The sequence below is a fragment of the Bos indicus genome, chromosome 3 (genome assembly GCF_029378745.1).
Source record: "Bos indicus isolate NIAB-ARS_2022 breed Sahiwal x Tharparkar chromosome 3, NIAB-ARS_B.indTharparkar_mat_pri_1.0, whole genome shotgun sequence".
In the NCBI taxonomy this organism is placed as follows: domain Eukaryota; kingdom Metazoa; phylum Chordata; class Mammalia; order Artiodactyla; family Bovidae; genus Bos; species Bos indicus.
In genome coordinates this window covers 40,758,524-40,772,458 of record NC_091762.1, presented here as the reverse complement: position 1 = coordinate 40,772,458, position 13,935 = coordinate 40,758,524, and the positions used below count along the sequence as shown (strand labels likewise).

General features: G+C 36.8%; 1 protein-coding gene across 1 annotated transcript in view; it reads right to left on the bottom strand.

The window, feature by feature from the left end:
- The window catches only part of COL11A1 (collagen type XI alpha 1 chain), a 222,646-nt gene that overhangs the window by 151,820 nt on the left and 56,891 nt on the right, over positions 1 to 13,935 (bottom strand). The window contains exon 5 of the mRNA XM_019956964.2: positions 3,019 to 3,147. Within this exon, the coding sequence (XP_019812523.1) occupies positions 3,019 to 3,147 (129 nt within the window). The remainder of the gene's footprint in view (positions 1 to 3,018; positions 3,148 to 13,935) is intronic.

The window sequence follows — 13,935 nt, the reverse complement described above, 5'->3', positions numbered from 1 at the left end:
TGGTTACTTCGCTATATAAATGGTATTGCAGAGGTTCAAGTTGAATAATAGTTTCATATTAACACTATATTTAAATCTATCATTTTACATTTCACTCTGATTATGATGCAATGATGCATAAAACACATAAAAATTGAATCTTAAGAATGAATTAAAATATGCTCTTTAGAAGATATGAACCATACAAAATCACAAGTTGAAGAAAACATACTTGAGTTAATTTATAAAATAAATTGACATATTTATTAATCCAAATCAGAATGATAATATATGATTGTCACAAATTTATTAGTGGAAAATTAAGCAATATAAAGTACAACATGTATGTTTGATGCTCTATTTTGCACTATACGTTCTTTATTCATTGGTAACATTACATTTGTATTTTGCATAGGCAAAATATCTGTTGTACAATTATTAAAATGCATACTTGTAATATAATGATACATAAATGGCTATAGTTCAAAAGTAATATAAGGGTGGCTTACAATTCTATTAACCAGGTGTTTTTCATACTAGTAAAAAAGACGTTTATCACTGAAATATCAATGTAATTTAGCATTGTTTGGGAAAAGTGAGAGCTAATTCTTCAAAAAATTTTTTCAAGATGACATATTCAATATAGAAGCTAAGAAATGCTATTACTGGATCACCCAACAAGATTTTCATGCAGTCCTTATCATAGCAGTGCATTCTTTTCCTTATCAGATGCTTCTAGTAAAAACAAATTTGACTTACCAGCAGAATGTTAAATTTATGAATCAACAACTAAAGTAAAAAAGGGAACACCTACTTTTTAATGAATTTAAGATAAAAATGGTTAAAAATATTATTTTGCCTTAAAATAACTCAGCTTACCTGACATAATAGCATTAAAACATGGGAATAAAACAGCTCAAGGTGATATAATAAGAATGCATACCTTCATTCTTCCAAAAATCAGAGCCATATCTGTTGCTAAAAAGGACAAGTCTTATCTTTCTTAAAACAGGAGCAAAATATTAATAAATCTCATCTGTCTTAAACATATATACTAAATGTTATAAATTTTAATATTGAGTCCCACATAGTGTCTAAGATATAAAAATACTAAACCTGAATATATTAGAATGTTTTAATAAATCATGAGGGAATAAAAAGAAGGAAGCACTTGAGAACTGGGAGACAAGCAAACACAAATATCCAAGTAATTTCTCTTTTATTTTCTCATATTTGCTTTCCTTTTAGCTTCTTAAAGCTTTATTCTGTTTCAAAAAAAACATTAATATTAAATTATGGAAAAAGTCAGTGCAACAGAATTCACTACCATACCTTAAAAAGAAAAGTAATGTCAAAAACTAATAAAACACAAAGGTAATTCACATGCAGAAATAACAGCAAACTAAAATTAAGAGATAAGATATTAACCTTCTCTAAATAGTAAAACTCAAAAGATTGTACTTCATAGTATTTTAAAAGTCAAGAAGAAAGCTATTTGAGTTACTTTCAAAGATAAGGATAATCTTGATGTTTATAAACTTCCACCCCACCTTCTAAAATTTTAAACTCTTCCCACCTTAAGAAATACGGTTTTGCAGCCAACTAAAGACTCAACTCCTTCCAGAATTTGCTTTTTAATTTCCAGAAAATCCACATTAACAAATTTTACCTAAAAATTTGCATACAAGGTACACTGTGCTATATTTTTTGTTCTTTGGGATATTCAAGTCTGACAAAATGGCTATGGCTAACTTAAATGTACATATTTTTTATCTGAGAGAGAATAGAGTCAAATTTCATTATGGTGAATTTTCTTGCAAAAATAGCCTGGAAAAATGGTTTCACACCAGAGTTTCAAATAAAGTAATGCACTATTAATCAAAGCATATGAACATTTAGTTACTGCAATCAGTTCATACTGCTTTTCATTCCATTGCTGTTTGTATCAAGTCTTGTGCAAGAAAAGGAAAACTTACACATCATTGTAGCATAACCTTGTAAGAAATGGAAAAAAAAAGTCTTTAAATATTCAGCACAGCCTGAAAACTTTAAGATAGCACTAACATCCCTTTTTCATCTGCTGCTGCTGCTGCTAAGTCGTGTCTGACTCTGTGCGACCCCATAGACGGCAGCCCTCCAGGCTATGCTGTCCCTGGGATTCTCCAAGCAAGAACATTGGAGTGGGTTGCCATTTCCCTCTCCGATGCATGAAAGTGAAAAGTGAAAGTGAAGTCACTCAGTCGTGTTCGACTCTTAGTGACCCCATGGACTGCAGCCTACCAGGCTCCTCAGTCCATGGGATTTTCCAGGCAAGAGCACTGGAGTGGGGTGCCATTTCGATCAACAGGAATTGCTAAAGGCTTGAAGATATGGCAAGTACACTAGAAAATATTATCCTTGTCTTGAGGCTGCCTTAATTATAAAAGTAACAAGAAAAAAATAAGTGTTGGAGAAATTATCTCTTTTCTCATCTCCCCCTAAGTAAAATATCCTCCTCTACAAACTATATCGGAGTAGGCAGTGGCAGCCCACTCCAGGACTCTTGCCTGGAAAATCCCATGGACAGAGGAGCCTGGGAGGCTTGCAGTCCATGGGGTCGCTAAGAGTCAGACATGACTGAGCGCCTTCACTTTCACTTTTCACTTTCACGCATTGGAGAAGGAAATGGCAACCCACTCCAGTGTTCTTTCCTGGAGTATCCCAGGGATGGGGGAGCCTGGTGGGCTGCCATCTATGGGGTCGCACAGAGTCGGGCACGACTGAAGTGACTTAGCAGCAGCAACACACTATATAAGGGAACTATCTCTATTTCTAAGAAATTAAGTAACAAAATACTTAATATTGAAACAAACATCAAAAATCTTCAAATTGGATCTTTGAAATATTAGTGAAAGAGTGAGTGTTAGTCACTCATTAAAACACTATTAAATAAAAGGTATAGTTTAATTAAAAGTGAATAAACAGAGATACAACTTGAAACTGCAAACTATGTCATTACCACGGGAATGAGAAAACCTGCCCTGATCTTACGTTCCTCACCTCGTCGACCTGGGGTTCCTGAGCCTGAGCAGCCTCGGGAGCTGAGGAATCACAGTCTGGACTGTAATGCTCACAGTAGTCATATGCTGCTTTGGGGTCACCTATGATCAACAATTGCTGGATGTCCCCCTGCCAAGAAACAAACATGGTTACTTAGCATATTCGAATACACATACATCCAGAGCAAGATTTACCCAAGACATAGTGTTTTTCATTTTCAAATATCTGAGAAGAAAAATCACTTACATTTCAATGTTGAAAGCAGTCTTATAGGATTGAGTGAGAAATTCACAACTATTTAACAAATCAGATATTAATATATTCCAATAAAATTAATGAAAAATAAATTTTAAAAAATTAAAATGTAATAAAATAAAGATTAGAAATAATAGTAGGGTTAGCTAAAGAGTTTTAGTTTCAGGACATTCTGGAAGCTGTATGAACAAGAGGAAAATAAAATATTTTGCTCTTGAAGTCATCTGAATATTTCCACATAGGTCTAATTCAACATGAAGCTAGTTTGATATAAATCAATGGGTCATGATCATATTAATTCAGAATTATGCCCAGGCATGGGAAAATGTCTGGGTTAATATCCATTTGACTTGGTAATTCAAGTTTCTGTAAGTTTGAGAACATGAGTCTGATTCACAAAACTCCTGATTTCATTTTTAATAATTTCCCAGTTATTACAGCTTTCTCTACATCTGACTAGCATAGGTTATTTAGAGCCTGATGAAAATTTTAGACATCTCTAAAACTGAGTACTAGGAAAGAATTCACAGCACTTTTATGCCACAGCATTCATTTATTCATCAACTAATGTGGATTGAAAAGGTACAATACACAAGACATTGAACATAGTATCATGGGAGGTGCAAACATGAACTTGATAGAATCTTTGCCCTTGGAGAGTGTAATATAATGGTTAAGAGTTAAAACTGTAATAAAACGCGGAGTAAAATTTATAACTTAAAAAGATACAAGCAAACTCATGTGAAAAGTACCCAGAAAAGAGTATAAATTATTTAATTCTGGCCCACAAATTTTCATTAAATACCATGGTTACTATCTGTAGTGTGGTAGTTAATTCTATTTGCATTGCTTTCTTCTGTCTAAAAAGCACTCTATATTCTTACTCTTAAAATTAGCATTTATTTTAATGGCTGAAAAATCTATATTTTCATCCCTATCACATTATTGAGATAAAATTTACATACAGAATTTATTCTTTTGAAGTGTACAATTCAGTGTTTTTAGTTCATTCACAGGGTTTTCCAACCATCACCAATATCTAATTTTAAGAAACTGTCATCACCTCTGAAAGAAACACCACAACCAATGACATTCACTGCTTATTTCATACATCATGAAGCCTTTTGTGACTAGCTTTTTTTATTTATCATGTCTTCAAATAAATGGACTCATTATTATGTCTGTGTTGCTCTGCTTGATGGTGTTCCACCGGTCTTTTATACTCTATAAACTTTATTTCAAGTTTATTCTTTCTTTTCTTCATACTGAGGAATCTCCATTGATTTTCAACTCCAGATATGTTTTATTCTTTTAAAAGAAATCCAACTGTTATTTATCTCTATTTGATAAAACACAATTTCCATATTGTCACTTAGTTCTTATGCTGTGGTTTCCTTTAGCTGTTTGTTTTTTTTTTTAACATACTCATACCTGCTGACTTAGAGTCTTTGGTAAGCCCAATATCTGTCATGTCTTCAAGGACATAGATTTGCTTTTCCTTTGTATGGGACATAATTTTCTGATTCTTTGCCTGTCTCATAATTTTTTCTTGACAATTGCATATTTTAAATATCACCTTTGGAAACCGTATTCCATTATGCCTTCCCCTCAATGCCTGATATTTCTGTTTGCAGTTATTTTTGCTGCTTGTTTAGTGATCTTTTGAAGTAATTCTATAATTCAATATTTTTTGTTTTCTGTGTCCACTGAGGACTCTACTCAACTAGGCTGCTGCTGCTAAGTCGCTTCAGTCATGTCTGACTCTGTGCGACCCCATAGATGGCAGCCCACCAGGCTCCCCCATCCCTGGGATTCTCCAGGCAAGAACACTGGAGTGGGTTGCCATTTCCTTCTCCAATGCATGAAAGTGAAAAGTGAAAGGGAAGTCTCTCAGTCGTGTCCGACTCTTAGTGACCCCATGGACTGCAGCCTCCCAGGCTCCTCCATCCATGGGATTTTCCAGGCAAGAGTACTGGAGTGGGGTGCCATTGCCTTCTCCAACTCAACTAGGCTAGTGATGAATAAATGATTGAACAGAGAGTTCCTTAAAAAACTTTCACTATTTGCCAAGAGTCTTGAGTGTGTATTTGTGTGTGAGTATGCCTTTAATATTTCAACAGTTTACAACTATGCTTTAGATTTCATTTTTTGTTATACAGATCCTAAAGCTCAGTGATATTTGAGATATTAGGGTCTCTTCAGATCTTTTCTGAACATGCACACAGGCCTCATAGATACCCAAGATTATACAGAAGCTTTTCAGTGCCCTTCATAGATGTCTCATTTCCAGTGTTTTTCATCTTTGTCTGATCCTTGTTTGCTCAACATCCTAACATTTAAGTGAATACTGCCAAGTACTAAGATCTGCATCTAGAATGTCTCATTAGCAACAGAAAAATTACTAAAACTAAAATGTCAAAAACACACATCTGCCAATAAAATTTTCACTAACATGACATATTACAATGCTTGATAATCATTAAGATAAATTTTGTTGAATTAAGAAATTTCTCCACAGTCAGATTTAGCTATAATTCTTCAGTTACTTAGTCATTTTATTCAATCATTCATTCAGAAAGTTCTTTATAAGTGCATGTAATCTCGGTGGCTCAAAGGTAAAGAATCCACCTGCAATAGAGGAGATGCAGAGACACAAGTTTGATCCCTGAGTTGGGAAGATTCCCCATGGGGTGGGGAAATGGCAACCCACTCTGCTTATTTAACGTATATGCGGAGTATATCATGCAAAAAGCCCGGCTGGATGAATCAGAAGCTGGAATCAAGATTGCCAGGAGAAAGAACAATAACCTCAGATATGCAGACGATATCACTCTATGGCAGAATGTGAGGAGGAACTAAAGATCCGCTGGACGAGAGTGAAAGAAGAGAGTGAAAATGCTGGGTTAAACCTCAATACTAAAAAGCTAAGATCATGGCATCCAGTCCCATCACTTCATGCCAAATAGAGGGGAAAAAAGTAGAAGCAGTGACAGATTTTATTTTCTTGGGCTCCAAAATCACTGCAGGGCTGACTGCAGCCAGTAACCCTTGCTCCTTAGAAGGAAAGCTATGACAAAAACAAGACAGCATATTAAAAAGCAGAGACATCACTTTGCCGACAAAGGTGTGTACAGTCAAAGCTACAGTTTTTCCAGTAGTCATGTATGGATGTGAAAGTTGGACCATAAAGAAGGCTGAGCACTGAAGAACTGATGCTTTCAAACTGTGGTGCTGGAGAAGACTTCCTGAGAGTCCCTTGGACTGCAACAAGATCAGACCAGTCAGTCCTAAAGGAAATCAACCCTTAATATTCACTGGAAGTACTGATGCTGAAGCTCCAATATCTTGGCCACCTCATGCAAAGAGCTGACTCACTGGAAAAGACTCTGATGCTGGGAAAGTTTGAAGGCAAAAGGAGAAGGGTATGGTAGAGGATGAGATGGTTAGATAGCATCACCGACTCAATGGACATGAGTTTGAGCAAACTCTGGGAGATAATGAAGGTCAGGGAAGCCTGGCATGCTTCAGTCCATGGGGTCGACAAGAGTCTTATATGACCTAGCAAATGAACAACAAACAGCTAATAACAGAGAAATTTGAATTTTCTTCATTCTGCTGTTTAAAAAAAAGACATCATTCAGTACATCTTGAATACTGTCATCTTAGAGAATTAGAAATTCTAATTGTTGAACCCCAGCCTTGTCATTAATTACTCAGAATTATGCAAGTCACTTGGACTTCCCAGGCAGTGCAGTGGTAAAGAATATTCTTGCCAATAAAGGAGACTCAAGAGACATAGGTTTGACCCCTCAGTTGGGAAGATCCCCAGGAATAGGAAATGGAAACCCACTTCAATATTCTTGCCTGGAAAATTCCATGGACAGAGAAGCCTGGCAGGCTACAGTCCATGAGATCGCAAACAGTCGGACACAACTAAGCAATTAAAACTTCAAACTTAACTTACAGATAATATAATAAACTAAATGCAGCTTTTCCTGAAACACAAAAAAGTCATCTGTTGTATGGCATATGGTATTTTTAATAGCATATTTTTTAGAATACTGGTTTTCTAAGTACTTAAATATTCTAGTTAAGGCACTCCACTTCATTAAATGGAATCCTGCCATTATTTCCACTATAAATTCTTTATTCAGGTGTTTGATATTCAGCCATAAAATATACTACTGGGAAGAAACTGGAAAATTCAGTTAAAAACCTATAGTGCTCTTTTTCCCAGAAGGTATTTTACAGTGTTTTATGGTAATCATATGACATGTTATGAGACAGTCTGTAGACAAACAAAAGCATACTGACAGGTTGAATGAACCATAAATACTTAGATTCAATAGTCATAAAAACTTCCACAACTGGAAAAAGGTGAAGTTACCAAGTAAAATTGGCATCTGCTGCACACAACATATGAAAAAGACATCCTCCTCCTCTAACGACCCACAAAGCCAAAATTAAAGCAGAGCTGATGCAATTACCTTGCTATCTACAGCTGTGCCAACTAGGTCTGAGTCTATGCTATAGCATTTGTCTATAGACAGGATGATCCTGGAGGAGGAAAGCAAAATAAATGTAAGAAAACTGAATAGAAATTATAAAGATATGGTTCCTCTAAATGTAACTTCCATTGCAAAAGGATTCTGACACATTTTTATCACAACAAATTATGTAAGTATTAGCGTATCCTCATTTCAAAGCTAAAATATAATGCATATATCCTAACAATTATTGTTTGTTATTTTGGGTTGTATATGCATATACATGCTGTTGTTGTTTAGTGTCTCATTTAATTTCAAAGGTTTCGAAAATTAGAAGTTTCATCTCCCCTAAGCCTAGAGTAAAGCACACGCTGCAACTGTATTCTATAAAATCAGCTAGCCTCCATATTTCCTGAAGCACATTCTTACTTCCATTACTTCCAACATGTAGGTATCTCAATGGGAATTAAAGCATTTATAAAATGCTTCTCAGGAAAATCTTAACTGTATGTGATAAGCAAATAGGAGTTAGGGTGATGAAGAAGATGGAGAGAGAAATAGCATTAAACAGAAAAAGCATCTTAAAACTTTGGATGCATGAAGCTGACAAAGTTAGAAAAGTACCTACAGTGCTGTCTAGTTGGAGGGATGGCTCTATACAGTGATGGTGAGTACTGAAGACTGAGGTATAGAAGATAAAGATAGAAAGAAAACAAAACAAACAAAAAAACACTAAGGGAGGAACCAATTTAAGAAGGGTTTTGTGTGTCAACTGAAATCTAAACATTACAGAGTGTTGTTCAAAGACTGTGAACCATGGAGTAAACTGATCAATGCTGCATTTTAACAAAACTGCTATGACAACATGGGGGAGGCTGATTTGAAAGCAGCCAGTGTGTAAGCATAAGAATCAATAAAGAATCCATTGCAGTTAAGCATTGAGAAACTAAACTAAGGCAGCAATAGGAGGAATGGAATAAAGGATGGTGGTGGTGGTGGTTTAGTTGCTAAGTCGTGTCCATCTCTTGCGACCCCATGAACTGTAGTCCAGCAGGCTCCTCTGTCCATGGGATTTCCCAGGCAAGAATACTGGAGGGGGTTGCATTTCTTTCTCCAGGGGATCTTTCTGACCCAGAGAAAAAATCCAGTTCTCCTGCACTGCAGGCAGATTCTGTATCAACTGAGCCACCAGGGAAACCCTTATGGAATAAAATAATGATATAAAAGATATCTAGGAATAAAAGATAGATATAAAAGATAATACAGTTTATTAGAGAAAACATGTGTGAAATTTGGGAACTGACTGGATGCTGATGATGGAGTGGGATGGGATATGCAAGGAGAGAAGGAGAAAGTGCATTAGAGAGTAATGGAAGGTAGTTTTTCAGTTTCTGGTATGTGCAAGAGTAGGGAGGAAAAGGCATTTGTTTGGCTGAGAAACATAATAAGAGATAAAGATGGAGGATCAACCTTTTAAGTCTATGAAGTCAAATGATAATTAAGGATTGTTTTTAGAAAAAGGTCAGTCTTCATTTTAAGAAACTTCTCTTTAAGCTGGTTTTAGAAAAGGCAGAGGAACCGGAGGTCAAATTGCCAACATCTGCTGGATCATCGAAAAAGCAAGAGAGTTCCAGAAACACATCTATTTCTGCTTTATTGACTATGCCAAAGCCTTTGACTGTATGGATCACAATAAACTGTGGAAAATTCTGAAAGAGATGGGAATACCAGACCACCTGACCTGCCTCTTGAGAAACCTATATGCATGTCAGGAAGCAACAGTTGGAACTGGACATGGAACAACAGACTGGTTCCAATGGGAAAAGGAGTACGTCAAGGCTGTATATTGTCACCCTGCTTATTTAACTTATATGCAGAGTACATCATGAGAAACACTGGGCTGGAAGAAGCACAAGCTGGAATCATGACTGTCAGGAGAAATATCAATAATCTCAGATACGCAGATGACACTACCTTTATGGCAGAAAGTGAAGAGGAACTGAAAAGCCTCTTGATGAAAGTGAAAGTGGAGAGTGAAAAAGTTGGCTTAAAGCTCAACATTCAGAAAACGAAGATTATGGCATCTAGTCCCATCACTTCATGGGAAACAGATGGGGAAACAGTGGAAACAGTGTCAAACTTTATTTTTTGGGTCTCCAAAATCACTGTAGATGGTGACTGCAGCCATGAAATTAAAAGACGCTTACTCCTTGGAAAAGTTATGACCTACCTAGATAGCATATTGAAAAGTAGAGACGTTACTTTGGCAACAAAGGTCCGTCTGACTGAGCGACTTCACTTTCACTTTTCACTTTCATGCATTGGAGAAGGAAATGGCAACCCACTCCAGTGTTCTTGCCTGGAGAATCCCAGGGACGGGGGAGCCTGGTGGGCTGCCGTCTATGGGGTCGCACAGAGTCGGACACAACTGAAGCGACTCAGCAGCAGCAGCAGCAGCAGTCAAGGCTCCGGTTTTTTCAGTGGTCATGTATGGATGTGAGAGTTGGACTGTGAAGAAAGCTGAGCACCGAAGAATTGATGCTTTTGAACTGTGGTGTTGGAGAAGACTCTTGACAGTCCCTTGGACTGCAAGGAGATCCAACCAATCCATTCTGAAGGAGATCAACCCTGGGATTTCTTTGGAAGGAATGATGCTAAAGCTGATACTCCAGTACTTTGGCCACCTCATGCGAAGAGTTGACTCATTGGAAAAGACTCTGATGCTGGGAGGGATTGGGGGCAGGAGGAGAAGGGGACGACAGAGGATGAGATGGCTGGATGGCATCACTGACTCCATGGACAAGAGTCTGAGTGAACTCCGGGAGTTGGTGATGGACAGGGAGGCCTGGCATGCTGCGATTCATGGGGTTGCAAAGAGTCGGACACAACTGAGTGACTGAGCTGAACTGAACTGACATGCCAACTGTCAGGTTATGTAACTGTGGCCAAACTAAGCTATAAGCACCAGTAAGAATCAACACAAACAGAACTGTGAAAAAGTTAATTTTTGTTGTTTTAAGACCCAGCCTGTGGTATTTGGTTGTAGCAGTCCTAGAAAATGAATATAGATTGATAATTACTAGCTGTTTATATCTTGCAAGTATTATCTATAGTAGAATAAAGAATAGCACTTCAAAACAAGTATTTTTGTTTGTTCATGATATGGGTAATATCAAACTATGTCAAGGGACTGGTATTAAGTAGATATTGTAGAAGTATTGACTGATTTGATATGACAAGTAGCTAGAATTCCGGGTAATCATAGGTTATAATGCACCTGGACAGTATCATCATGTGTAAATATCCCTGAGGCACTGGGGGTAACAGAAAGTAAAGAATTATTAAAAAAAAAAAAAAAAGAAAAATTATTGTCTCCAAGTATAAATAAAGAATTTGAAAGCATTGAGTTGTGTGTATGTGTGTGTGTGTGTATGTGTGTGCATGTATGTGTGTGTTAAGTTTTATTTGGGGCAAAATTAGGACTGCAGCCTGGGAGGCAGCATCTCAGATAGCTCTGAGAGACTGCTCCAAAGCAGCAGTGGGGGAAAGACAATATATAACATTTTGGTGAAGGGGGAGTTCAATACCATGAAGCACTCATTTTACAAAAGGTTTTTTTGTTAGTCATGAAGATCTGATGTAAAACCATGAAGGGATTTAGTGCTTCTCTAGGTATGAGGAGATGCAAGTATTGAGATCATAAAATCTGTTCCTAAAAACATCCAACTATCTAAAGACCTGCCCCACCAGATTCCCTGGAGCACAGAGTGCCTCACTCCACCCTGACCTCCCTCAGGGGTTGTTGAAGGTCAACAGCTACAGAGGCAGATGGCAAAGGCCTTTGTTGTTCAGTAGTTGGCAAAGGAATTTGAAAGCATTGAGTTTTTAAGTAAACTTACCAGGGATTTAAACAACTTTATCAAATTAAATTATGCTAGAATTTATACTGGCTTCCCAGGTGGCTCTAGTGGTAAAGAACCCTCCTTGCCAATGCAGGAGACATAAGAGACGCGGGTTTGATTCCAGGATTGGGTAGATCCCCTGGAGAAGAAAATGGCAACCCACTCCTGTATTCTTGCCTGGAGAATTGCATGGACAGAGGAGCTTGGCGGACTACAGTCCATCAGGTCGCAAAGAGTCGGACACGACTGAAACGATTTAGCATACATGCATGCTAGAGTTTAAATATCCACTTTATGATCTTTTAAAATATACTTTCATTACACTATTTAAAAAGTTAAAACAACTCCTAGTTGTATCACTGCTGTTGTTCAGTCACTCAGTCATGTCCAACTCTTTGGGAACCCATGGACTGCAGCATGCCAGGCCTCCATGTCCCTCACCATCTCCCAGATCTTGCCATGGGTTCCCAAAGAGTTTCTCCCAAAGTTCCCAAAGATGCTTTTGAACTGTGGTGTTGGAGAAGACTCTTGACAGTCCCTTGGACTGCAAGGAGATCCAACCAGTCCATTCTGAAGGAGATCAGCCCTGGGATTTCTTTGGAAGGAATGATGCTAAAGCTGAAACTCCAGTACTTTGGCCACCTCACGCGAAGAGTTGACTCATTGGAAAAGACTCTGATGCTGGGAGGGATTGGGGGCAGGAGGAGAAGGGGATGACAGAGGATGAGATGGCTGGATGGCATCACTGACTCGATGGACGTGAGTCTGGGTGTACTCTGGGAGTTGGTGATGGACAGAGAGGCCTGGCGTGCTGCAATTCACGGGGTCGCAAAGAGTCGGACACGACTGAGCGACTGAACTGAACTGAACACATATATATGGAATTTAGAAAGATGGTAACAATAACCCTGTATACGAGACAGCAAAAGAGACATTGATGTACAGAACAGTCTTTTGGACTCTGTAGGAGAGGGAGAGGGTGAGATGATTTGGGAGAATGGCATTGAAACATGTATAATATCATATATGAAACGAGTCGCCAGTCCAGGTTCGATGCACAATACTGGATGCTTGGGGCTGGTGCACTGGGACGACCCAGAGGGATGGTATGGGGAGGGAGGAGGGAGGAGGGTTCAGGATGGGGAACACATGTATACCTGTGGCAAATTCATTTTGATATATGGCAAAACCAATACAATATTGTAAAGTTAAAAAATAAAATAAAAAAAGAAAAAATATAAATGAAATTATATCCTAATTCTACTTCATGTCAACAGTGAAAAGAAAAAACTAATAGGAAAAAGTTTTATTGTTTTTATATACTAAAAAATATACATATATAAAATCAGAAAAATATATTTTTGTATTCTATACCTAATTTTATTTATTCATGTTAATATGAATGAAGAGTAAAACAACATACTTTCTTGAATTAAGAAAACATATGCAAAATAAATTACAATTCTTAAAAAATAGAGATAATCCTTAAATTACAAAAAATTATTCATTTCAAATGTTCATTAAATATGAATATTTTAAATATGCATAATCAAAATTTGATCTTCCTCCCAAAATAGAGTCATCTGATACTTCTTACTAACATCTGTTGTTCAAATAATGTAACTAAAGTTAACATTGAAAGATCTAAACAGAGGATTTAAAAACAAAATATAAATCTTTTGAGACTTTATCTTTAAAAATTAAGCTGAGAAAAATATTATTTGTATGAAAGGAAACATTATGCATCATTTAATATTTTTAAGTTGTATTTTAGCACAGACTCAAAGAATAAATTCATATTAGTAATATCAGCATAAAGGTCAAATATGGATTTGCAAGCAGGTATGACTTTCACTGGCTGTCACACAAAGTTAACTGTAGAATTTGAAATTTATTTTACATTTCATGGCCTTTGACTTGGCAGTAAATTTTGAATTTATTTTAAAGTAATTATCATCTTTTGGATACGGAAAGAAATGATAGACTGTTTTAATCTTTCATAAAGAGTTCAATAGTTGAACTGGCACATTTACTCTTTTAACCCAAACAAATCAACTAGGTATTTGGCTATCATTTTTTTATTATCAGTTTAGCATCATTTTCGTTACCTAATTTTAACTCTAGAGAAAAAGGATGAAAAGAAATCATTGGTAGTAGCATCTTGATACATTTATTATTCTAGAAATAGTTCTGCATGCAATGACAGTGTCACAGAAGCAATAGGTCCCATAAATAACATTTAAGAATACTTTCTTTTTCTACTCTGTTGCACT